Source organism: Aureobasidium pullulans (assembly GCF_000721785.1).
Source record: "Aureobasidium pullulans EXF-150 unplaced genomic scaffold scaffold_4, whole genome shotgun sequence".
Classification (NCBI taxonomy): Eukaryota; Fungi; Ascomycota; class Dothideomycetes; order Dothideales; family Saccotheciaceae; genus Aureobasidium; species Aureobasidium pullulans.
In genome coordinates this window covers 39,200-62,827 of record NW_021941024.1, presented here as the reverse complement: position 1 = coordinate 62,827, position 23,628 = coordinate 39,200, and the positions used below count along the sequence as shown (strand labels likewise).

General features: G+C 50.5%; 10 protein-coding genes across 10 annotated transcripts; 5 read left to right on the top strand and 5 right to left on the bottom strand.

Moving 5' to 3' along the window:
- Positions 1-1,318: 1,318 nt before the first annotated feature.
- M438DRAFT_313457 (uncharacterized protein) lies at positions 1,319-2,905 on the top strand (the record flags this gene model as incomplete). Its single annotated transcript, XM_029902555.1, has 2 exons — positions 1,319-2,334; positions 2,390-2,905. Exons 1-2 carry the CDS (start codon positions 1,375-1,377, stop codon positions 2,903-2,905), a joined length of 1,476 nt encoding a protein of 491 aa, XP_029762978.1. The 5' UTR covers positions 1,319-1,374.
- A 1,800-nt stretch (positions 2,906-4,705) lies between these two features.
- M438DRAFT_332626 (FAD/NAD(P)-binding domain-containing protein) lies at positions 4,706-6,367 on the top strand (the record flags this gene model as incomplete). The annotated part of the gene is made up of 3 exons (XM_029903531.1): positions 4,706-4,984; positions 5,057-6,187; positions 6,239-6,367. 3 exons carry the CDS (start codon positions 4,706-4,708, stop codon positions 6,365-6,367), a joined length of 1,539 nt encoding a protein of 512 aa, XP_029762977.1.
- Positions 6,368-6,500: 133 nt separating this feature from the next.
- On the bottom strand, positions 6,501-8,340 carry M438DRAFT_362972 (15-O-acetyltransferase Tri3; the record flags this gene model as incomplete). The annotated part of the gene is made up of 5 exons (XM_029907616.1): positions 7,536-8,340; positions 6,980-7,458; positions 6,887-6,920; positions 6,704-6,825; positions 6,501-6,633 (listed from the first exon to the last, which is right to left on the bottom strand). Exons 1-5 carry the CDS (start codon positions 8,286-8,288, stop codon positions 6,501-6,503), a joined length of 1,521 nt encoding a protein of 506 aa, XP_029762976.1. The 5' UTR covers positions 8,289-8,340.
- Positions 8,341-8,598: 258 nt separating this feature from the next.
- On the bottom strand, positions 8,599-10,171 carry M438DRAFT_403430 (thermophilic desulfurizing enzyme family protein; the record flags this gene model as incomplete). Its single annotated transcript, XM_029909658.1, has 3 exons — positions 8,599-9,461; positions 9,518-10,019; positions 10,154-10,171. The coding sequence occupies 3 exons, from the start codon at positions 10,169-10,171 to the stop codon at positions 8,599-8,601; spliced, it is 1,383 nt and encodes a 460-aa protein (XP_029762975.1).
- A 318-nt stretch (positions 10,172-10,489) lies between these two features.
- On the top strand, positions 10,490-13,145 carry M438DRAFT_372430 (sodium symporter family protein; the record flags this gene model as incomplete). Its single annotated transcript, XM_029908343.1, has 7 exons — positions 10,490-10,543; positions 10,892-11,194; positions 11,243-11,503; positions 11,559-12,135; positions 12,190-12,449; positions 12,505-12,818; positions 12,887-13,145. 7 exons carry the CDS (start codon positions 10,490-10,492, stop codon positions 13,143-13,145), a joined length of 2,028 nt encoding a protein of 675 aa, XP_029762974.1.
- Positions 13,120-14,314, bottom strand: M438DRAFT_343247 (NAD(P)-binding protein). Its single transcript, XM_029904939.1, has one exon. The coding sequence runs from the start codon at positions 14,176-14,178 to the stop codon at positions 13,243-13,245; it is 936 nt and encodes a 311-aa protein (XP_029762973.1). The 5' UTR covers positions 14,179-14,314; the 3' UTR covers positions 13,120-13,242.
- Positions 14,315-14,937: 623 nt separating this feature from the next.
- On the bottom strand, positions 14,938-17,816 carry M438DRAFT_332621 (FTHFS-domain-containing protein; the record flags this gene model as incomplete). Its single annotated transcript, XM_029903530.1, has 2 exons — positions 14,938-15,046; positions 15,100-17,816. 2 exons carry the CDS (start codon positions 17,814-17,816, stop codon positions 14,938-14,940), a joined length of 2,826 nt encoding a protein of 941 aa, XP_029762972.1.
- Positions 17,817-18,547: 731 nt separating this feature from the next.
- M438DRAFT_313443 (putative eukaryotic translation initiation factor 3 subunit I) lies at positions 18,548-19,932 on the top strand (the record flags this gene model as incomplete). The annotated part of the gene is made up of 4 exons (XM_029902554.1): positions 18,548-18,574; positions 18,629-18,651; positions 18,720-19,320; positions 19,387-19,932. 4 exons carry the CDS (start codon positions 18,548-18,550, stop codon positions 19,741-19,743), a joined length of 1,008 nt encoding a protein of 335 aa, XP_029762971.1. The 3' UTR covers positions 19,744-19,932.
- A 500-nt stretch (positions 19,933-20,432) lies between these two features.
- Positions 20,433-21,518, top strand: M438DRAFT_291424 (phosphoglycerate mutase family protein; the record flags this gene model as incomplete). The annotated part of the gene is made up of 3 exons (XM_029901744.1): positions 20,433-20,540; positions 20,615-20,833; positions 20,946-21,518. Coding segments are annotated over 3 exons (900 nt in total), but the record flags the coding sequence as incomplete, so codon positions are not given.
- Positions 21,519-21,729: 211 nt separating this feature from the next.
- M438DRAFT_256362 (uncharacterized protein) lies at positions 21,730-23,588 on the bottom strand (the record flags this gene model as incomplete). The annotated part of the gene is made up of 3 exons (XM_029899719.1): positions 21,730-21,935; positions 22,003-22,932; positions 23,471-23,588. Coding segments are annotated over 3 exons (1,254 nt in total), but the record flags the coding sequence as incomplete, so codon positions are not given.
- Positions 23,589-23,628: the final 40 nt, after the last annotated feature.

The following is a 23,628-nucleotide window of genomic DNA, read 5'->3' as shown; positions in this document are numbered from 1 at the left end:
CTGAACACAAGGGCGGCGTTTGGACATTGGCAGTGAATGGCTTTCACGGTTTCACGGTATGAGGACCGCTTCAGATGGAACGAAATCCAAAGGCAACATTCGTTCGCCGTCCATCTGTTTCTTGTCGGTGCCAATTGGAGTTTCGGAAGGATTCGAAGACGCCTTGTCAGTGCGAGCCTGCGAGGAGGGGGTGGTTGCTCCAGTAGCTACGATTGGACAGAATGTTTTCCCCGAGCGGCCAAAAGTCGTGGCAGTCGGAACCCAATTTGGCTCGATACGTTTGCCAGCTTTGCGATACAGCGATGCTTTTTCAATTTATCAAATGTTCAGTTCAAGGAAAACATGTATGATACCAGTGGCACGTGTGCCCTTGCGAACGTTTGCTTGAAGAGGCGGTCGCTGAAGTCGAAACTCGGACTGCTGTCTATCTGTCAGGCATCTGTTTCCATTTCTCTTGCTGCAAACACAACTAAGGCAAGGCCGAGAAGAGCAAGCACAATGACATAGAAACATCACGAGAGTAGGTCATTTTGGTCGAAACTTGCCAATTAGCCACGAAGGACGATTGTTCAACTTCTTAATCAAGTCGCATTCACTGCGGTGCCTTTGCATCACTCTTATACATATTCTTCCATGTCTGGATGCCAATAAACATATCCAGCGGACTTACTAACATCTGTGGAACGACATCAAGACACGCCATGATAGCTAGTGAGCTCTAGAAGCTCGCTGTGTCTCCAGCACACCTTACAGCAGCAAAAGAAATGCGGAACCGTTCAAGACAAGCCGCGGTTAGCACCGAGGGCAGAAGATAGAACAGTCAGCAGTCCGTTCTCCATGAAATGGAGGAAGTGCAGTTGCGACGCATGGAGATATTCGCGCGCATAAAGCGAACCCGAAAGCGAACCCGAGCTCTGACAGAAGTCACAGTACACAGCCACAGCTGACCGACAAGAACGAATCCGAACACGAGTTCGGAAACATCGAACTTGCCCGAGCAAATCAAGCGTTCTTGCTTTCGGCCGCGGCCTCCGAAAGCTTGTCCTCGCCTTATCCTGGGTGTCAGACGGTGCTGTCTGACAGCGTTCCTGGTAAGTAGAAGGACCATACTCCGAAACAGGTCAAGTACAAGCTTCGTGGGATCTGGAGGATCAGCTCAGCCACTTTTTGATTCGTCGACAAAGACCGCAGTACGATGTTACATGCGATTAGGATGGGAGCAGTGGCTTACACGAATGCGAAACCGAGCATATTGGAATCGCACTCGTGGGACGACTTGTCTATAACAAGCCTTGAAATCCAGTACAGTTTCTCCTGTCACGACCACATCAACTTCGCCATTACCTTTACTTTACCACATCCAAAACCTTTTCAATGGCTCACATCATCAGCGGTATCGTCCAGAACGTCGGAGGTGGCATTGGCCTCGCATCAGAAGCCTACAAAGCCCACAAGGCAAAGAAGACACAGTCCAGGGACGAGCATGCCGCCGGTCAACCCGAGCCATCATCGGGCCATGAACGATCTGCTTTCGAGTATGAAGAAGAGGCTTGGGAACTTGACGAAGCCCAAGACGACCTCATCGGCGTGCCCAAAAACGGAGACATGGACAAACCTACAGATCCTGGTACACTGGCAGACACATTTATCTCACGTCTCCCGCCCTCAATACCCACGTCCGCGTTCTCTCAAGAGAAGCTGCCATTTCCTATTATCATACCACAGCGCAGGCCAAAAGACCGCAGCCGAGGCATGGTAAGGGCGTATCCTCCCATCCTCGAGCAACGCGGTATCGACCAAGCCATGTTTATTGACTTCATCGAAACCTTCAATAAGTCGACCCAAGCAACCAAGTGGATAGCTGCTCTCAATCTCGCCTCCATAGGCACCATGTGGTTACCTACGGTGACCGGACTCCTGGTCTCGATGGCGATCACTGCAGCTACAACAGCAGCAATGGAAGTGCAAGGGAGATACAAAACCAACGCCTTCTTGCACAAGATCAACGAGCAGTTCTTCATGCCCAGAGGACTCTTCTGCCTCGTGTTGACTTGGAATCCAGACAACCCGGATGCTCAAGCTACCGTGGATTTTGAGAGTATGGCCAGAAAGGTGATGAGCGGAAATAGCGGATTTATAAGCTCACTTCGCAGTTCCAATGGCAAAACGCACGGAGAGTTCCAATGGCCTGAAGTCGCTCCTCTCATTTATCCCGGACTCGACACCCTCCTGGCTGCGACATCGGACGAAGAAGGCAAGGCCAAGAGGTCGTCTTTGAAGAAAAAGCGAGTCTTTGTGGAGGACTACATGGACAGAAGAGCACAAGCCAAATTTGTGGGTTTTGGGTTAACCGGTCCAATCTCGTCTGTTTGACTGACGTTTCGAATAGGCAATGGACAATCCAGAGAGTACCCTTGCGGCGGGTCCGAAGCCAAAGTTTTCATCCCGCTTCGCCGACCCCAGTCATCCAGCAAACAGCGGTTCACTGGTCGCTCTGATCTCAGGTGGAGCAGTACAGATGCCTGAGCGGGGCAACATGATGGGCAGTCGTTGCGGAGGTTCCTTTGGTGATCGTGATGTTAGGGGCACAGAACGGTTTGACCGTAATAGCATTGGAGGATTCGGCCGAGAATTTGGTAGCAGGTTTGACCGAGCTGGCGGAGACAGAAGCGATAGCTTCATGGTGGACAGCCAGCCTGTAAGATCTAACAACGACAGCAGAGCGTCCGAACGAGGCCTTGGTGGAATGCGCGGTGGCCGGGGAGGAGCAAATGCAGGACCATTGGGTCTTGTGCAGAAGGTCATGAAGAAGGTAAAGCACATCTCTCCCGTACCGAGGTCTTGTACTGACAAGATCACAGGACGTGTTATACCTCCTTGTTGTCGACATGCCGTCCGATGCTGAGCTAGCCGAAGCACACGAAACCGCATCGGAGCTACTGTCTATCCAGAGGCCACACCAACAGTAGCTTAGACGTGTCTATGCCGGCCTGCTGGCCGAGGGGGTGTTTGTGTTCCTGCTCTTTTGTGTTTTTCAAGTGTTTTCTGCGTACTGCACCATAAGCTGACGGCATCTCCTCGGGTTGGGCATTTGCTGACAACGCGCCTTGAGATGATGACGAGGGACGTAATGGAGCTGATCTCGAGGTTCGCAAGCTACTTTTCCCTACCTTGTCAATGATTGGCTCCAAAGTTGTTCTTGTTATCACATTTGCAGTTGTGAGGTTCTTTGAACCAGTATCGAGCAATATGCATGTTGAGGTGAATGTCTACAAGACGCGTCGACGAAAACACGCTTCGTCATCGAGATGATGTTGCCAAGAGCTCGAAGATCATGACGACCAGCATAGCGATGTAGCAGGGTTCTCCCCTTAACCAGCGTTTTTGTTGACAGTAGGCTCATGAGGAGTCGACAACAACGTCTAATGTGATGGCTATCTGATCATAAGGACGCAACAAGATTTCTCCCTAGGCTACTAGACTGTCCAGTGGTTTTGATCGAGATCGACGCTGCCACATCAAGATCAAGATAATATCTGTCTGTTCTGTGTAACACGCTCCAAAATCCCAGTGATTTCCTGCTCTCCGTGGACTGAACACAGCAAATGTGACATTTCTCCTCAATCTCCGCTAAGATAAGTATCAAAAGGTAGAGAGTATAAACATGAGTGCTTCAATGAGACATGGAGCCATAATAGCCTATTCTCGGCGTAGAAACACATCCGAAAGATGCATCTCATGTGCCAACTGATGTTGAGCCTCAGGTTTGCACTGTTTGCACCTATGACGGCATGAATTCTAGATATCCTATATCCAAGACGCGTCGATATGTTCTTTCCTCAAGCACATCCGTAACATCCTTGTCTTACTCGCTTACCGCTTGCTGTACGGTGAGCTCGTGATCTCGGCTTAGGGAAGAGGTCGCACCTCATTATGCCTTCCGTCCGCGACACGATGCGTGAAACATTGCGACATCTAAGCCACGACGCGTCTATCCAACATTGACGTTGTACACCAGCTGGCAAACATCGACAGTGCTGTGTAATAAGGTGTACGAAAGTCAACACGATTCGATGAAGCATATTGCATCCAAGCAAGACGCAGCCCAGAACATAACATGTCGCAGTCATCGAGAGAAGCCAAGATATTAACGGGGAGACATACAAATGGCTGCAACACAACTCAGTGCTCGATATTCTCAAGATGTCTGTTTTGAATCAGGTGGGTTCGTATCTCAAACCAAACCTCCGGCGCTGGAAGGCACAGGAGTCTTCGCTGTTGGGAGGTCTACCCATCACCTACGTCAGAGTTTCAGTTGGGCTTTGGTATGGTCTCTGGACCGGATCGTCGAGTCACCGGTTCAGAATACAAGCACCGAAAGATGACAGTTATATCACTCTGTGTTCCCCTCACTTCTTTTAAGACTTGATTGGACAGGCTTGCATTTGGTGCCTCATGCAGGGTCTCCTTATATTGTATGACTGCATTCATAGTGCTTGGCTCGAGCTCTGCTTACTCCGAACTCGACACCATAATGGATCGTCGCAATCAAACCAATGGCGAAACGAGCCATCGCTGATGTTATTGGTGCATCGCATAAGGCCGAGGCTGACAATGGAGTTGGATGCATATAAAGACCAAGCTGACCCCTCATCCGGCCCGTCTCAAGGATGGAGTAACTATTGGTCCCTCCACTTTCACCATCATGCCTTCTTCCGCTCCCATCGAACTCGACGCTCTCGTAATTGGAGGTGGGTTCTGCGGCACCTATCAACTCAAACGACTCCGCGACGAAGGATATAATGTCAAACTCGTCGACAATGCATCCACGTGGGGTGGCGTCTGGTATTGGAATCGCTACCCTGGGGCCCGTGTCGACAGCACGATCCCACATTACGAGTTTTCAGACCCAGACCTCTGGAAAGAATGGCGATGGACGCAAAGATTTCCTGGGAGCCAAGAGATCAGAGACTACTTCCAATTTGTAGCAAAGAAGTGAGATCTGGATAGAGACGCCGTGTTTGACACCACTGTGACCGATGCCACATGGGACGAGGGCAACAAGAAGTGGGACATTATGACTGATACTGGGAAAATATATCGAGTCGCCTACCTACTTCTCAACACAGGCATCTCAGCAAAACGGTATATCCCAGACTGGCCCGGCAAGGACAAGTTCAAAGGAACCTTTCTTCATCCTTCATATTGGCCCAAGGAAGACCCAGACCTATCCACGAAAACAGTCGCCGTTATCGGCACTGGAGCGACCGGAATACAACTCAGCCAAGAAATTGGCAAGAGGGCGAAGGAGTTTGTACTTTTCCAGAGGACGCCGAATACATGTTTGCCCATGGGACAAGTCGAATATACTGGCAATGAACAACCATTTCCACAAAACGAATATCCTGACTTCTTCGTCAATCGATCAGAGACATTCAGTGGTTTCACCTTCAGCTTCCTGCCCAAGAAGACCTTCGATGACACCCCCGAAGAGAGACAGAAAGTGTACGAATCCCTCTGGAGAGAAGGCGACTTCCATTTTTGGCTGGCCACATACTCTGACATGCTCTTTGACGAGACAGCAAACAAAGAAGCCTACAAGTTCTGGAAGAGCAAAGTGCGTGCACGTCTTCATGATGCAAGATTGCAAGAACTCTTCGCCCCGGATGAGCAACTGCACGCTTTCGGCTGCAAACGCGTCTCCTTGGAGAATGGCTTCTACGAGACATTCAACAGGCCGAATGTGACACTGGTTGATACGAAGATTGAGCCTATTGTCGAGTTGACTGAAACAGGCATCAAGCCCTCCGAAAGAGAGTATGAGTTCGACTATATCATTTGCGCCACTGGCTACGATGCCATCAGCGGAGGTCTCAAGAACATCAACATTCGCGGCATCGATGGTCAGACCCTGACTAAGAAGTGGAAGAACGGCATCAAAACCTATCTGGGCATGTGCTGTGCTGGCTTCCCAAACATGTTCTTCACCTACGGACCTCAAGCGCCGACTGCTCTCTGCAATGGACCCACCTGTGCTGAGATTCAAGGAGATTGGGTTGTCCAGATGATGAACGATATGAAGCAAGAAGGAAACACGAAGATTGAAACAGTAGAGGAGGTTGAAGATAAATGGGCAGCCGATGTCTGGACATATGCAAATGCGACATTGCTACCCAGGACAAAATCGGTAAGTTTGCCCGCTCTTCTGCCCCAAGAAATCACACCTGACCAAAAGCAGTGGTATATGGGCGACAATATCCCAGGAAAGCCTCGAGAACCCTTGATATACATGGGTGGCACGGACAAATATCATCGCATCATCAAGGAGACTGCTCAACAGGGATATACTGGTTTCATCAGGTCGTGAGGTGTTTACAACTTTGTGTTGTCACATCACAGGAGGCTCTTCGAAGACAATAAGACCCTTGGAACGATTAGGAGGCTACTCTGGGTTTCTTCAGACTCCGGGTCCAACAACTGCAATGCTTGACACTGCATGCTCACCCGGCCAGTACCATCATGAATCCCCTGATGTTCTGCAAGAATGTATGCGCTTCTTTTGACGTATAACTTCCATCGCAGTAGCCCAGTGATATAGTCGTCGCTCCATTCCAAGCTTCCATGCGCAACCCACTATGATGGTCAGTATGCTCAACGTTGTGACTGCAGATTTCTCGCAAGGAGTGGACTTGATGGAACTTACAATCCAGGAGTATAAGAATCTGTCAGGCAAATGATGTCCTCGACGGATAGGACTAAGGATTCATCCTGAGAAGATACAGTCTTTGGAATATACTGATCGTTCAGACCGTCGCTTGCAATGATCTTGTAAAGAAGATATGTCAGTGATTCATCATGAGATATAATGATCGCAGAAAAGACTCACCGGCACAGTTTTACCATCGGGCTGACTTCCAGACCTAGGATCCCCAAGTCAGCTTCGACTTTCTTCACCATAACAAAGAGTACCTCTACTCACGACTCCAAAAGTGCCGAGAGAAAATTATCTTTAGCAAGACCAAGTGGCAAGAGAAATGGTTTACTCAACCAATAATCGTAAGATTTCTTGGTGATTTCCATAGCCCTGACCAGCGCATCAATTACAGCAACCTTGTCCTCAAAGTCCACAGCAAATTGCTCGAGGTTATCAAACTCCACGACCGCGCAAGCTTGACAGCTGCCATATTGACAGTGTGCGAATTCTTCTCGAAGGTATCGTCGACCATTGACAGGGAGCGGCATGATGACTGATTTCTCCGGAAGGGCTTCTTGCGAAAGTGGATTGGTTTTCAGTAAAGCTAGAAGTGTAGCTGCCTGGGCTAGATGGGTGATCGTGTAGTCTGGGCCCAGGCGAGACTTTACTCCATGGATGATCTTCTGACACGTCCCAGGCTTCAGTTGTAGCACAGCGGTATCTGGCAGTCCGGGTTCGACACCTAGTTGAATGGAATGACTTGACTATGAGAGTTTGATGGATTAGCTAATGATCAACAACGACATGCTAGGAGACCGCTTCAGAGGCGTTCCACACGTACATTGAATCTGAACATACTCGCCACAAACTCCTCCAGGCTGTCGTCGTAGTCTTTGCTCAAAGTCTTGATATCGATATTCAGCGCATCGAGAAGCGGCACGCTTAGATTCTTGATTTCCTGTCCCCAATCGTACCTTGCAGCTTCCAGATTTTGTCCAAGACTGCGAAGTAGATCGCCAACGAAGAGTCGAGCACTGATACCATCCCAGTAGATGTGGTTGAAGTGAACCAGGAATTCCACATCAGAGCCTTCGTTCATGACCGTGTCGTGATTCGTTACATCCGCCAAAGCATGAACTGTGAAGGACTTTGAAGATTTATTCTGCGCTTCCCTTCCAGCAGCTATTTCCCGTCTAAGTTCGTAACCATTCTGAGGAGTCGCATGGATTTGCACGCTTCCTTGAGCCCAGATGCCTGCTTCGAGGTCGTCGGATGGGGTGGTATATCGAATCAGGGGTCCAAACTCATCGTCCCAGAATGCTTCGCAGGCAATGTCGGGATGCTCGAAACGTTGTCTCAAGAGACCATGCACGAGTTGCCGTTCAAGTGAGACGAGAGTAAATGGTCGATGTGTTCTTGCCTTGACCAGAATGTGAAAGTCATATTGCCCTCTGGCGTTTTCTTTGCGAAGGCCGACCCAATTTTCTGTTCCGTTCCCTCGTCGTTGTAGGGAGGGGGCTGTACTGGTCGCATCTTTGACCTGCTGCCAACGATATTTGGCTGGTTCGACGGTTTTGGCATTGACGATGGGCATGGTTTTAGTTCGCTGTATGACAATTCAACAATCGTTGTGTGCTGGTCGATGTTGAGAGAAAGAGATGTAGAGAGAGAAGTTGTTATCGGTGAAAGTCGATTATGTAACTTCCTAGCTCGGCCCAAATCTTGCAGATCCCGCCTTTGTTACGAACCATAGATTTGGTGAGTCATATTTGAATTGCAAGGCAGCAGCACATTTGGAGCCTATCAGCAAAGGGACGGCATTGTTTTGTTCCTGCACGATCAGTTTCGGTTGTGTGTAGTCAGACGATACTTTAACGAAAACACTATTATACATGTTATCGAAATTAGGTATACCAAGTCGGTTCTGGAACCTCATCCAACAAGAAATATCTCCCCAATTCTCTGTTCTTGTACGCAACGGGATCGTGAAGCGTGTGTGTTCGAACATCCCTCCAGAACCGGTCGAGACCAACTTTCTTGCCAGTCGCTCTGCTGCCCGTAACCTCAAACACACCTGCAGTGACTCGCAAGCTTGTGTCTGTTGTCACTACTTTGGCGCTCGCGACCCACTCTGCCACTTCCCCTCTTTGGCGTGCAGACACGTCTCGCTTGCCACCATGAGTAAGAAAAATGTCGCTGATTTCCTTGCTTGCTCGGTCGGTCAAAGCTTCTGCTGCGAGCAAATGAGCATGGAAATTTCCATACCGCTCGAGGATGTAGAACTCTTCGGTCGCAGAGTCTTTGTTGTCGCCGCCGAATGGCCACGCACGTGTTGAGGTGGTGGTGTAGCCTCTTGCAAACTCGAGACTTCCTTGTGCGATGCCGAGATAGAAGTTTGCGAACACCAATTGGATGGTGGGAAGGAGAAGTGTTGCAAATGGGATCGAGAGCACAGAATCTAGTGGTTTTTTGCTTGTGGCGTCCCAGCCCAGGGCATCACTCCAAGGCACTTTGATATCGTTGATCTTCACGCTGCCGGATTCTGTCAGGCGAAGACCAATGTTGTTCCAATTGTGAGCGAATTCGAAGCCAGGTTGTGAAGTTGGTACGATGGCGAAAACATGGTTGGACGTCCCAGATAACACACCTTCGAAGACTGTAAGGTCTGAGATTACACCACCGGTATTGAAATGCTTGGATCCGTTGAAGACGAGATGATCGCCATGATCGGAGATGGCAAGATCGTTGTCGCGAGGGTTAACAGCTCCTATTCATATCCCGTTAGAACCTGTTCGGTCTCACAGTTTGTATTGATAAACCTACCTCCGACGAAATAGTTGTTCTCAATGATCAACTTCTGGAAGCGCTCTTTCTGCTCATCTGTTCCCACGATATCCGCCGTCTTGGACCAGAGTAGATGATATCCAAGCAGCATGCCGATAGACCCATCCCCCTTTGCTACTTCGCGAATGACTTTGTAGCCAATCTCCCAATCCTGGCCGCCGCCGCCATATCCTGTTGGGCCTAGCACTTTGAGCAGACCTGAAGACTTGAGGAGGGATATCTCAGCAAAGGGGGATTTATTGTCTATGTCGCGAGCTGCTGTGTCTGTGGCTAGAATAGAGGCGACATCTCGAGCACGTTGGAGCCAGGCTGAGGTGCTGGAGGGAATGGATTCCGCAGAGAATGTTGCGTGATACTCTTCGTATATAGCTGGGTCTGAGGATTCAAATGATGGATTTTTGTGCGATGCTTTATTAGCACCAGCAGAGTAGTTGTCGATAATTGAAGGCGCCATGGAATTCTGGAAGTTGAAGTCCAGTTTCTGAGCACGTTCAAGAAAGATTTATGTGTTTCGTTCTGGAAGGTGGGGTGATGAGTGGTTGGTAGCTTCCCCACGGGATCAAGATGATGTGATCAGAGCTTGAGATTGCCCCATACCACACCATCGCAACTCACTTCTCTCACAACATCCATTTCCACTCGTGCGAACCAACCAAATACTCGCGACGTGCGTTTTGAATTGCTGTCTACTCCGATACGTCGACAAGGTCCGGCGTCGCAAAGTCGTGCTCTTCTTCGAAAGTAGATTCTTATCAATTCGCCATCAGATAACGTATGGTGCAATACAGCATACGCAGATATTGCATTGTTGTAACATTAAGCTCAGCCCTGAGAAAGGTCCCAAACCAGCAGTCCGACCAGCAACACACCGGGGACGAGGAACTCTTCGAAATTTTCATCAGTTTGAAGCAGTCGACTGTGACCAACTCTGAATCACATGAAATTGCCCCAATGGCAGTACACGCCCTGGGGTTATTGCATCACTCTTGTTTTATTGACTATGCGGTCTGTGCAATGAGTCGCTGGCGCAACACTCGCAAGTTATGGCTTTATTGCGTGCTGGCATGGACAACTTTGACTTTGCAAAATAAGATGTGCGTCCAATCACCACAGCATCATTCTTGATAAGATTCCGCTCACCAGGTAGGTGGTCTTTCATATCTGCAGAGGCTTGGTGCTTGTTCATAAGACTTGCTCTCCCAAATCTCGGCTTGCGTTCTGGACCATCTCTCGTACCCAGACCACTTTTGCTGCGCATTATACGAACTCACGATGTCTGAGACACAAGCGACAATTCCTTTATCACAGGCATGAATCCAAGTCTTTACTCTGATTTGATCCACTGCTGACAAGTTTCTCGTGCAGGGTGCTGGCTATGGCGTTGTCATTGGTCTCGGAGCATTGTTTGCTTTGGCCATGATTGCGGTGACAGCGATCATGAAGCAACGCGGAAACGTGGAGAACGCTGAAGAGTTTACGGTTGCTAAGCGATCCCTTGGAACTGGTCTGACCGCAGCTGGAGTGACCTCCTCCTGGACCTGGAGTACGACACTGCTCTCATCGGTAACGGTTGCCTATGAATATGGCATCGCTGGCTCGTTTTTCTATGCCGCATGCAACAGTACTCAAATCATGATCTTCAGCAATCTTGCTATTGTAAGGCAACTGTACATTTGAATTCTGCAGAGTACTGACGTTGATGAGGAATCCAAACGTAAAGCACCGAATGCTCGAACTTTCCTCGAGATCATCCGTGTTCGATATGGTACCATTGCACATCTTTCGTTTATGTTCTTCAGCTTGGCTTCGAACATTCTGGTTGTCTCGTCAATCTTGATCGGTGGTGCAGCTGCAATCAACTCGTTGACCGGTATGAGTGTCTATGCTAGCCTATGGCTACTTCCGATGAGCGTCACTGCCTATACTCTACGCGGCGGTCTTCGCGCCACCATCTTGACTGACTACGTGAGTGCTCTGACATCTCTTTTATTTGCTCTCCGATACTGACATGGTTTCGCAGGTACACACCGCCATCATCTTGATCATCATCTTCGTCTTCTGGTTCAAGGTCTATGCTACAGGCGATCAAATCGGCTCACCAGCGAAGATGTGGGAGTTGCTACATGAAGCTGCAGCACGTAATGACTACTCTGCACCCACAAAGGATGGCAGCTACCTAACCGTCCGCTCTCTGGGTGCTTTAAAATTTGCCATCCTCAGTATTCTCGAGTATACTGGTGTTGTGTTTCTCGACAACTCTTTCCATCAGAAAGGCATAGCCGCAGATCCCGCGTCTGCTGTGCCTGGATACGTACTAGGAGGTTTGTCGTGGTACGCAATGCCTTTCACACTTGCCACAACAATGGGTATTGCTGCAGTGGCTTTGGAGAACACGCCCGCCTTTCCGACTTTTCCGAATAGGATGAGTGCTGCTGAAGTCAGCGCTGGATTAACATTACCATATGCAGCTCAGACGATTGCAGGTAAAGGTGGAGCGGGTGCAGTACTTGTGCTCATGTTCATGAGTTGCACCAGCGCAATTTCGAGTCAGTTGATCGGTGTCTCTACTGTGCTTTCTTATGATGTCTACAAGACTTGTAAGTTTTGGACTCCTTCAACCTGTGGCTACTCTACTAACCACAGTTTTCAAGATATCAAACCTAAAGCAACAGATGCACAGATTCTCCAAGCTGGACATTATTGTGTCGTCGGCTTCGCCATCTTCATGGCTGCGTTTGGCAGTATGCTTCACGGAGTCAAGATTGATCTAGGCTTCATTTACAACATGACTGGTATATTCACCGGCTCTGCCTTGCCCGCATTGATCGCCACTTTCTTCTCCACCAGACAAGGTGCCTTGGCAGCCACCGCATCTATCTGGACTGGTTTTTTCTCTGCAGTCATAACTTGGGTATTGCATCTTCTCTCCCAGCAATGACATTGATCAAATCGCTGATGATCAATAGCTGACTCTTGCAAAACGCTTCTCTGGCACCTTGACCATCGCCTCAGTGGGCCAAACAGACCCTTGCCTTTATGGTTGTATCGCTGGTATCGGTGCCGCAGCCGTCGTCACATTCGTCATCTCAATCTTCCACGATGCAAAGTATACATGGGATACCCTCGGCGCCATCCGCCTCACAGACGAAACAGGCAAAGACAAAGACGTCGCTTACGCCGATCCCTCATATAACCCGGAGCGCTTGAGAAAAGCAGCGCACATTGCTAGAGGCATAACTATATTCCTCTTCCTCGCTTTGTTCATAATATGGCCCTTGAGGTACGCTTCAAACCACAAATCCACCTGAATTGGGCAAAAAGTTAGGAGATCGCTGACTAGAAGTACAGTTTATACGGCACAGCATACCAATTCTCCAAATCATTCTTTACAGGCTGGGTTGTGGTGAGTTTGCTTTGGGCCATCTTTTCATTCGCAAGTGTGACTGTTTATCCCATCATTGAAGAACGCAGACGTCTTTTATCTTGGGTAAAGGATTTGGCCAAATTTTCAAAAAGACAAGACAAGGAGGGCTCTGCAGCGGGGAAAGAAGAACATGAAGTACATGATCATGAGAAAGATGCGCGTGTGTTCGCATCCGAGAAATAAGCTACTAGCCAGAACCTCCAAAGCATTCAAAAAGAAAAGAAAGGGAAAAAAGAAAAGAAAACAGCTTTTTCCCTTCCTTCCTTCCTCCCTTCCTCTTTCACACAACAACATTCGGATTATCCCTAGCTTGCCCGAGCAACTCTGCAATCCCACGAAACATCACACCACCAAAATACCTCCGTCTATCCGCCTGCACTTTTTCCTCCGGAAGCAACAGAGAGGGCCCCACATTACTCAACTGATACTCCGCCAAAATCTTCTCTTCTTCGTGTTGTGAAGATTGCAATATCATCTCCAATTCTTCGACTGACTTGTAAGTGATCTCATCGCATTGCAGGTGAGGATAATAAGGCAACACCATCTCCACAAGCTCATTAAACGTCCCCGTCTCCCCACAGATATAAGTATATTCACCCCAAGCCAGCGGGGAAGAAACCAAAACACTCAACGCCCTTGCCAAATCCCTTGCTGCGAGAAAAGAGATTACATCGTCGCCAGTGCCGGGGATAATGATATTTTGGTTCGCGAGATCGATAGGAAAGCCCGGGCCAGCGTCTTTGAGATGGCGGTTTTTGGAAGGCAGGATGTAGTCCATGAGCCAGCCGCAGCACACAAGCGTCCATTCCAATTGATCTTGCCGACGCAGGATCTGGCGGATAGGCTGTCTGGTGCGATAGTAGAAAGATGGGCTTTCAGGAAACTCTGCGATATTGCCGGCGTATTCGGAAGGGATGAAGCGTTTACAATGAACACTGCACAAACAAGCATCGATCAAATTCTCATGGACGGTGATGAAGGAGGCAGTGTAATCGGTAATGAAGCTGATGAGAACTCGTGCTTTGGTGTCGTTTAGGATTTGCAAGAGGGATGGGGTCGTGTAGTCTGTTTTGACTTGTTGGATGCCGGGGAGGTTGAAGTGAGGTTTTTGGCTGCTGTTGCTGCGTGATAGGATGACAACGTCGTGGCCGTCTCGAGTGAGCTCTTCGCTGGCATATCTGGCCATATCGCCAGACCCGGCTATTGCGACAATCATGATGGGACTTGTAGGACCTGAACTACACGAGTAGTGAAAGGATCAGAAACCGGTGGAGAAAAAAAGGTCAAGTGTCGGAAGCGGTGAAAAGTGAGTAATAAGCTTGACCGTATCGCTAGAGGATGTACCGAAGAAGTGGCAGAAGAAGATCAACTTATAGCAAAACTTTTGGCGCAAGTAGTGTCGTGTTGCTAGAGTAAATTACTCTTAGAGATTCGGGCGCCGCGGACACCAAGCTGACATGATCATTGCTTGTGGAAAGACTCCATCCATCATGCTGCTCATAGGTGCTGCTGTATGATTTGTAAGATCGATCAGCTGTCATGCAAGGCAAGAGGATTCCAACGCTCTGTCGATGCGTTGGCCAGAGTGAGTACGAGTAAATGCTCGGCGAGCACATCAAACCTCTCAGCGCCAAGGGACTTGGCTGCGATCCTGCGAGTATCTAGAACAGTAAGTTGAGATGGCAAGCGATGGTAGACTTGAGAATGTGAAAGATCGATCGTATACAACCTATACAGCTAAACACTTATCAATCGTATTTAGAACTTCTATCCCTCATCCCGCCAAACGTCAAAGTTAAGTTGACGTGAATATCCATCACCGTTTCATTCGTGTCATGCAAACATTTGATTCCCCCTTATGAAAATTGTTAAAAGTATCCCGGAACACCGACGCTGTTGAAGTCATTTTATGTTGAAGAGCCCGCCGCCAAAATCATACATGCAGTTAGATCGCTCATTGTTGAGAGAGACGAGTCTAGAAGAGTCCATCGATCTCACCAGTCTCGGCGTCGACATCGACGTTGAGGTAGCCGGGAGCGGTGGGAAGACCGGGGATGGTCTGGATGTCGGCAGCGAGGGCGTAACTGAGAGGATCATTAGTATGAATGACAAGAAAGGGGTGTAATCAAGTACTTACAGGTAGCCGGCACCAGCAGCCATGCGAACATCTCTGATAGGAACGACAAAGCCTGAAGGAGCACCCTTGAGGTCGGGGTCGTGAGAAAGCGAGTATTGTGTCTTTGCGATACAGATGGGAAGGTTGCCGAAGCCCTGGCGGGTGTAGGCATCAACCTTCTTTTGAGCAGTCTCGCTGAACTCAACACCGGAAGCGCCGTACATGTTCTTGGCAATCTTCTCGATACGCTCCTGAACAGAGTCCTCGAGGCCGTAGAGAAGCTTGAAGTCGTTGGGTTCGGCCTTCTCACAGGCGGCAATGACACCCTGAGCAAGATCGACAGCACCCTTACCACCCTCAGCCCAGTGGTTAGCGGGAATGGCATCTTCGGCACCAGCAGCGAGAGCCTCCTCACGGATGACGTCGACTTCCTTTTGGGTGTCGGTCTCGAACTTGTTGATGGCAACAACGACCTTGACGCCGTATTGGCGGGCGTTCTCAATGTGCTTCTTGAGGTTGACACAACCTTTGCGGAGGATGTCGATGTTCTCGGTGCGGTAGACTTCGTGGAGCTGGGCACCGGGAGTGATTGGGGGACCACCGCCGTGGGTCTTGAGGGCACGAACGGTGGCAACAATGACAGCAACATCAGGCTTGAGGCCAGAAGAGCGGCACTTGATGTTCATGAAACGCTCACCACCCATGGTGAAGTCGAAGCCAGCCTCGGTAACAACGAAACCGGTTCTTGAGTTGTAGTCCTCACCAGGCTCAGTACCAGCCAGCTTGAGAGCGAGCTTGTCGGCAAGAACCGACGAAGCACCAATCGAGATGTTGGCGAAAGGACCGGCGTGAACAAAGACGGGAGTTCCCTCAAGAGTTTGCATCAGGTTGGGCTTGATGGCATCTCTCATGAGGGCAGTCAAGGCACCACCAACACCAATGTCGTCGCAAGTGACGGGATCACCAGCGCGAGAGCTGGCAACAACCATGCGACCAAGTCTCTCACGCATGTCGGAGAGAGAGTTGCTAAGAGCCAAGACGGCCATACACTCACTGGCGACTGAGATATCGAAGCCAGTCTGGCGGGTCTGACCCTTCTCGGTAGGAGCCTGTCCAACAGTGATTCCACGCAAGTGTCTGTCGTTGACGTCGAGTACACGGCGCCAGGTGATGGTGTCGGGATCAATGTCGAGACGAGCAAAGCGAGCGATCTCGTCCTCGGTCAAGTCGTCAGGGTTGGTCTTCTCAATGCCGAGCTTCTTGAGACGGCGGAACATGATGGGCTTGAACTCGCGCTTGCCCTTCTGGGTAGGCACGAGACGCTTGTAGAGAGGGCCGTTCTTTTGAGTGTTCTCGTGGAAGATGCGAGTCTCGATGGCGGCGGCGAGCAGGTTGTTGGCGGCAGTGATGGCGTGGATGTCGCCAGTCAAGTGCAGGTTGAACTCGTCCATGGGAATGACCTGACTGTAGCCACCACCTGCAGCACCACCCTTGATACCGAAAGTAGGGCCCTGACTGGGCTGGCGCACGTTGGCAAAGGCGATGCGGCCGAGCTGACCGGCGAGAGCCTGGACGAGACCGATTGTGGTTGTGGACTTGCCCTCACCGAGAGGGGTAGGGGTGATACCGGCGACCAGGACGTAGCGACCGTTCTGGCGGTGTTCCAGACGCTTGAGCACTTCAAGACCGACCTTTGCCTTGTATGCGCCGTGGGGCTCGAGTTCGTGGGCAGAGAGACCAATTTCGGCGGCGAGCTTGGTGATCAGCTTGGGGTGCTGCTTGCGGGAGACTTCCCAGTCGGCGGGAACGGGCTGCTCGAGCTTGAGGTGGAGAGGTGTGATCTTGCGCGACTTTTGGCGGTCGAAGTAGCTGTCGGCAGAGTCGACAACGTTGCGGAGGAGCATGGCCACGGTCATGGGGCCAACACCGCCGGGCACGGGAGTGATGTGAGATGCGACTTCAACGGCAGACTCGTAGTCGACGTCGCCGACAAGACGCTGCCCTGACTTCTTGCTCTCGTCGGGGATGTAGTTGGTGCCGACATCAATGACAACGGCACCCTCCTTGAGCCACTCGCCCTTGACAAAGCCGGGGGCGCCAATGGCAGCGACAACAATGTCGGCGTTCTTGACGTAGCCGGGCAGGTCCTTGGTCTTGCTGTGGCAGACTGTGACGGTGGCATCGGCGTTCTTGAGCAGGTAGCTGACGGGGCTACCGACGATGTCGCTGCGTCCGATGACGACGGCGTTCTTGCCCTTGATCTCGACGCCGCTCTCCTTGAGCAGGACCATGACTCCCTTGGGGGTGCAAGGTGTGAAAAGAGGCTTTCCACCACGCTTGGCCAGCTCGCCAATGTTTGCTACACCGAAGCCGTCGACATCCTTCTCGTCGGCGACAGCAGAGGTGACTGCGTGCTCGGAGATGTGCTTGGGAACGGGCAATTGGACGAGGATGCCGTGGATGGAGCTGTCGTTGTTGAAGCGCTCAATGTGGTAGAGCAGCTCCGACTCGCTAATGTCCTCGGGGTACTTCTCCAGGTCGCACTCGATGTTGGCCTCGGTGGCGGCCTTGAGCTTCATGCGCACATAGGTGGAAGAGTCTGAGCGCTCGCCGACCTGGACAATCTTGAGCGAAGGCTTGTAGCGAGGGTTGGCGGCCTGCTTTTCGGTGATTTCCTGGTTGATGCGTTCGCGAATCGACTTTGCGATGGCAGTGCCATCAATCTTTTGGGCCGTCATCTGGCGGAGTGTGGTGCTGAATGCAGCGCGTTGGATGTTGGAGGAAAGAAAGGCAGAAGAGGATGGACGAGTCACAGAAAGGAAACGCAGATTTTGGCCCCGCAAGGCGATACGCCGACCGCTGATCAATTGGCCGTGCATTCGGATTGCAATCCACCTTCTGTTTTGAGAAGGGTATAGGATTCGAGCAAGGACTGGATATATCGATATACGAGCACAGAAGAGAGGATGGAACAAGGGAGGCCTGGCGTGGGGCAGGAGCGGCAGTTTGGTTTCAATTACATACTGAGAGGAGAATTTGGTGGACTGTGTGTCCTAAGAGTCTGGGGAGAGCTCGAGGCTGTGAGGCATGCTCCGACGCAGAAGGCGCCTATTGGCTTTTACCTGATTTCATTCACCTCTGCCTGGCATTCTCAAACATTGGCAAGCACCTCTGCATGCATTCTTATCCATTGGTCCACCTTTATGCTGTTTGGAAGCGGGATATCGTCCAGTGAGTCAGACCGTCGAAACAGTAGACTGGCTTTGGGAATGCGGAGGTGCTCGGGCAGCTTGATCAGGAAAGCGCGACTCACTTGCAGACTAGCGAGGGGAAAGCACGAATAAATTACGGCGCCCAGCAAATCGAGGCAGTCAATGGCGCACGGACCAGGCGACTCTGAGCGGGCGACGCACATTTTCATACAAGCGCAGCTGGAGCGACAGCGACATTCACTAATAACACCGCCAACATGAGACCTATTCTGCTTTCCGGTCACGTACGTTGAAATGCGCGCCATCTTCTTCACATCCCAAACTGACACCCATCGTAGGAGAGAGCTCTGACCCAGGTCAAGTGCGTGCGCCCATCTACTGGATTTTCAAAAGAGACGGAAAGGACACGGCGACTAACAGGCAGCGCAGGTTCAGCAAGGAGGGCGACTTCATCTTCTCCGTCTCCAAGGATCACAACGCATGCGCATGGTGGTCACACAACGGTGAGCGCTTCGGTGTTTACAAGGGCCACCAGGGTGCCCTCTGGACAATCGACGTCGACCCTCGCACCGTCCTGCTCGCAACCGGCGGCGCCGACAACACCATCAGACTGTGGGAGGTCAAGACCGGCAAGCTGTTGAAGACTTGGGAGTTCGGAACCGCCATCAAGCGCGTCGAGTTCAACGAGGACGGCACTCAGCTGCTGGGTGTCACGGAGAAGCGTCAGGGCCAGCTCAGCACAATCATCGTCTACGACATCAACCAGGACCCCGAGGCCGAGCAGAGCAGCGAGCACGTCTTGCGCATTGTTGTCGACGACATTCCCAAGGTCACGGTTGCTGGTTTCTCTGCCTGCTCCAAGTACATCATCTCTGGACACGAGGACGGTTCCGTCACCCAGTGGGACGCAAAGACTGGCGAGGAGTATGAGCGCGCTTACCCCCACGAGGATGGCATGATGGTCACCGACTTGCAATGGTCTGCCGACCGCACCTACTTTGTCACCGCCTCCAAGGACAAGACCGCAAAGGTATGGAACACCTCCACCTTCTACCCTTCCATCATCCAAGCAGTCAACTAACACACACCCTCACAGCTCATGGACGCCAAGACACTCGAGGTCATGAAGACATACGTCGCCGATACCCCCCTCAACTCTGCCGCCATCACACCCGTCAAGGACTACGTTATCGTCGGAGGTGGTCAAGCCGCCATGGATGTCACCACAACCAGCGCCCGTCAAGGAAAGTTCGAAGCCCGCTTCTACCACAAGATCTTCGAAGAGGAGATTGGCCGTGTCAGAGGTCACTTCGGTCCTCTCAACTACGTCGCCGTCTCTCCCCTCGGCACCGTCTACGCATCCGGTGGTGAGGATGGTTACGTCCGTGTCCACCACTTCGACCAGCCCTACTTTGACTTCAAGTTCGAGGTTGAGCGTGAGTTGAGGTTGTAATGTCTTTAGGAGAAAAGAAAAACAAGGGCCTTTTTGACCACGGCATGGCATGGCGTTCAGGGCGTCGTTTAAATGAAGAAGACGTGACGATACGAGTACCACATCTGGGGCCTGAATGATATACTCTGAAAAGTGTCTTTTTGTGTCGCCCATATGCAAAGAAAGAAGAATTGAAATGTTTACATATCCTGATCCTGGCCTGATTTGTTCATTCCGATGTGATTCGCATGCTTGATTCGTGATTGTGATGTTTGACCGCAGCATGACGCTGTGCGCTTCTCCAAATCCTCTCCATGTTCGAGAATATAACAACATCGACCTGCGCAACATCGATTTCCAAATTCTCTCTATGAATTTGCTTCACCTCAAACATCTTGATCTAAATCTCCGAGTCGCTCAGGTCCAGCTCAGATTCCGTCCTCTATTCATGTGAGTATTTCTCTTCCACTCTGATCCTCCACGTTTGCGGCGTCGGAACGGAACAACCACGACATGCAAAGTGGCTTGTCCGAACCTGGTAGTTCTTCCGTCCAACAACGTAACGATCTCCGACGAACGACTCCAAATCCTTGTTCTCCTGTCGTCCTCCCTACCTTTCATCATCTTCGCCAGACCACTAATTGATCGTTCGAAGCTTTCTGCTCTTTGTTGTAGGAACGGTGACGTACCTGCATATAACATCAACAAACATGACAACAATCACTCTTCCTCCACCAAACGCGAGATATCAATTCAGTATCTTGCCTGAGATTTTCAAGCAAGGGCTTCCTGATACCGATGCTGATACTTTCGATTACGTACGTCTTCCTCAGACCTTCCAATTCTCTTCCTTTGTATCTTCTGAGCGATGACTGATCATTGGCACTCAAAGGCGAAGGAAAACTTCGGTCTCATACCTCGCGTCTACCCTTCTGATGAAACACTACAAGATGTGGAGAGCAAAACTCCATGGCAAAGATTCGAGCATTATGTCAAAACTTTGAATGGGAATGCCGAAGAAGGCACCGAGTACAAAGTCCTCTATCTCGGAAGACATGGCCAGGGTTACCATAACGTCGCCGAATCCAGATATGGCACCAAACTCTGGGATGTGAGTACCTACCCATTTCAACCTTACCTTTCTGACCCCTTCTTCTCTCTTCGCTTTTCTCTTTCGATCACGAGGGGTAGAGGGATAATGCTGATATGGTGTCACAAAACAGGACTACTGGGCCCGTCAAGAAGGCGACGAACACGCCCACTGGGCCGATGCCCATCTAACCGAGATAGGCGAACAACAAGCTCTTGACGTAAACACATTCTGGCGCACCGCCCTTGCAGACGCAAAAGTCCCCGCCCCGGAAACTTACTACACTTCCCCCTTCTACCGCTGCTTGCAAACCGCCTCCTTATCCTTTTCCTCCCTCGACTTACCCGCAGATCGACCTTTCGTCCCCGTAGTCAAGGAATTGTTGAGGGAGACCAATGGCGTGCACACCTGTGACCGTAGAGGTGCTTCCTCCATCATCAGGAAAGATTTCCCCATGTATGTGTTGGAGAAGGGACTTCCAGAGACTGATGTTTCATGGACGCCTGATCGCCGCGAAACTCCTGTGGAACATATTTTGCGCGAACATGTTTTGCTGGAACAGGTGTTTGCTGAGGATGAGCATGAGTTTATCAGTTTCACGGCACATTCGGGGACGATTGCTGCGGTGCTCGGGGCGGTGGGGCATAGGAGGTTTGCGCTGCCTACTGGTGGTGTGATTCCTATTGTTGTCAAAGGGGAGAAATTGATGCGTTGATGATCGTCGAAGTACAGACAGGCAAGATGAATGGATATTTCAATAATTGTGCTCTATGGCATTGAAAAGAATAATGAAAAAAAGAAAGGAAAAAGGAGTAAGCTATATGAATGTAAAACAAAGGAAAAGGAGTTGGTTCGCTTTCTTCCACACGTCCAGAATAGAGCAGACGATGTGAGTGACCGATTCACATATCTCTGGTCCATCTGAAGACTGCATGTCCAGCCCAAACAGCAGGCTTATCAATAGCCCAGTGGAAGATCTCACCAGCCAGAATGGAACACGGCAAAACGACAAAGAAAGCAACAGCTTTTGCCGATGCGGAGGAATATCCAGCACTGACGTTGCAGTAAAGGAAAATCTTGACGCCGGCGGTGTACATGAGAAGAGTAGAAGTGAGATAATAACCTAAGCCAACAAGTCAGCAAAACGCTTCAAAGAATAAAGATATGGAGGGAAGAAAAGTCGGACTTACTCAACGAACGTCTTCCGACGAGTTTGAAAATCTTGCTGCTTAAGATGGTTTTGGCGATTTCGCTGAATTCGACGAGAACGAGCAGACCGACGATGACGAGCCAGTTGTCCATGCGAGGATAAGGCTGGTTGCCATCGTAATAGCCAAAGCTTGATCCGCCAGTGTAACGAGCGGGATGCGCATGCGCCTCTCCAGACCAGAAATCTTGATCCAGACCTGCAGTCCACATATACTTCAATCCCGTACCCACAGCGACAAACACAGCAGCAAGAGCCCAATAAGGCATTCTAACTGAGCCGCTTGAATTGCTCCAGCCGCGGAAAAGAGCAGTGCGGAGAGGAGGGTTGATAGCGATATCAGCGAGGAACAAACCAGTGGCCGAATACCAACCCCAAGAATTGAACCACCAGGATCCAAAGGCAAACATGATCAACCCATTAACATGCCAAGCCGGACGAGAAAACGGCAAGATGACCATGAAGATGTACACGGTGTAGGATTGAAGGTAAATAGCCGACGGCACCCAAAGCGTCCAAGAAGGGAAAGCCAAATTACCCATTTGAAGCGAGTAATCTCTAGTCACCCACAGCAAATTCCAAATCGAGTTGAAAGAAGCGAGTGCGCCGTCAGGACGTTCGGGGGCTCTGAGGTATGGGTTTTGGTTCAAGCGGGCAAAGTCCTCGAGGTATTGGGTGTTGATTGTGCTGAAGACAGCGCAGGAAATAGCAAGACCGACGGCCAGAGGAAGACCCATGCGGATGGGGCGAGAGATCAAAGAGCGAGCGTAGGTGGCCGAGTTGACTTCGCGGAGGAAAGATATGCTGACGGTACGGGCAGACAGCAGGATGAAGAAGCAGAAGATGAAGGATTCATCCCAGAGGAGGGGAGAAAGAATCTTGCGGAGGAGGATTTGATAGTGAGGGGTGCGTTCTTGGAGGGAAGGGATGTCGCCTGGAATCGGAAGTCAGTATACGAGAGTCATGTCATTTTGCAAGTTTATGGTGAGTGATTCCTGAAGCATGAGGCGTATGAGACAAGCCACCACTGCATAGCTATCGAATCCTCATGCTTCAAGAAATATCTGCGAAACGCGGGTGAGAGAAGCAACTTGTTGAACTGCTCCATCTTCATTTCTATCATCTCGGCCATCTCATGTCTGCAATTTCGAGACTCATGTGTTCATGAATTTGAGGCTGTCGCATCGCATGATATGTCAAAGCTTGGCGGAGGTTGAAGATGGAAGTTGTTGATGACGCTCCTGCCGGCAACGACCGATGTTTTGCCGCAGTTTCCTCCCGTCGCTTCTCTGCGCCTTACCGCAACCCATTGATTCCACCGTTTTCTGTGATTTGGAAGGAGAAGAAAATTGACGTACTCAGATTGCGTGCGTACAAATCGCGCGCGACAATTCCAGGACCACCGAAAACACCAGGAACTGCCGAAGGTGATCCTGCTGGGACGTGTTCACCAGTCGCCGTCGGTGCCGGGATTGTCAGCGTCGGATTGAACACTTTGAAGAACAGCCATGCGAAACTCTGCACTGCAAGAATCGCTCGTAATCCCCAAAGATGATCCTGTGAATTGCTGAGGACAGACGACTTTCGTCGCTGTGCCATGTAATTCTGA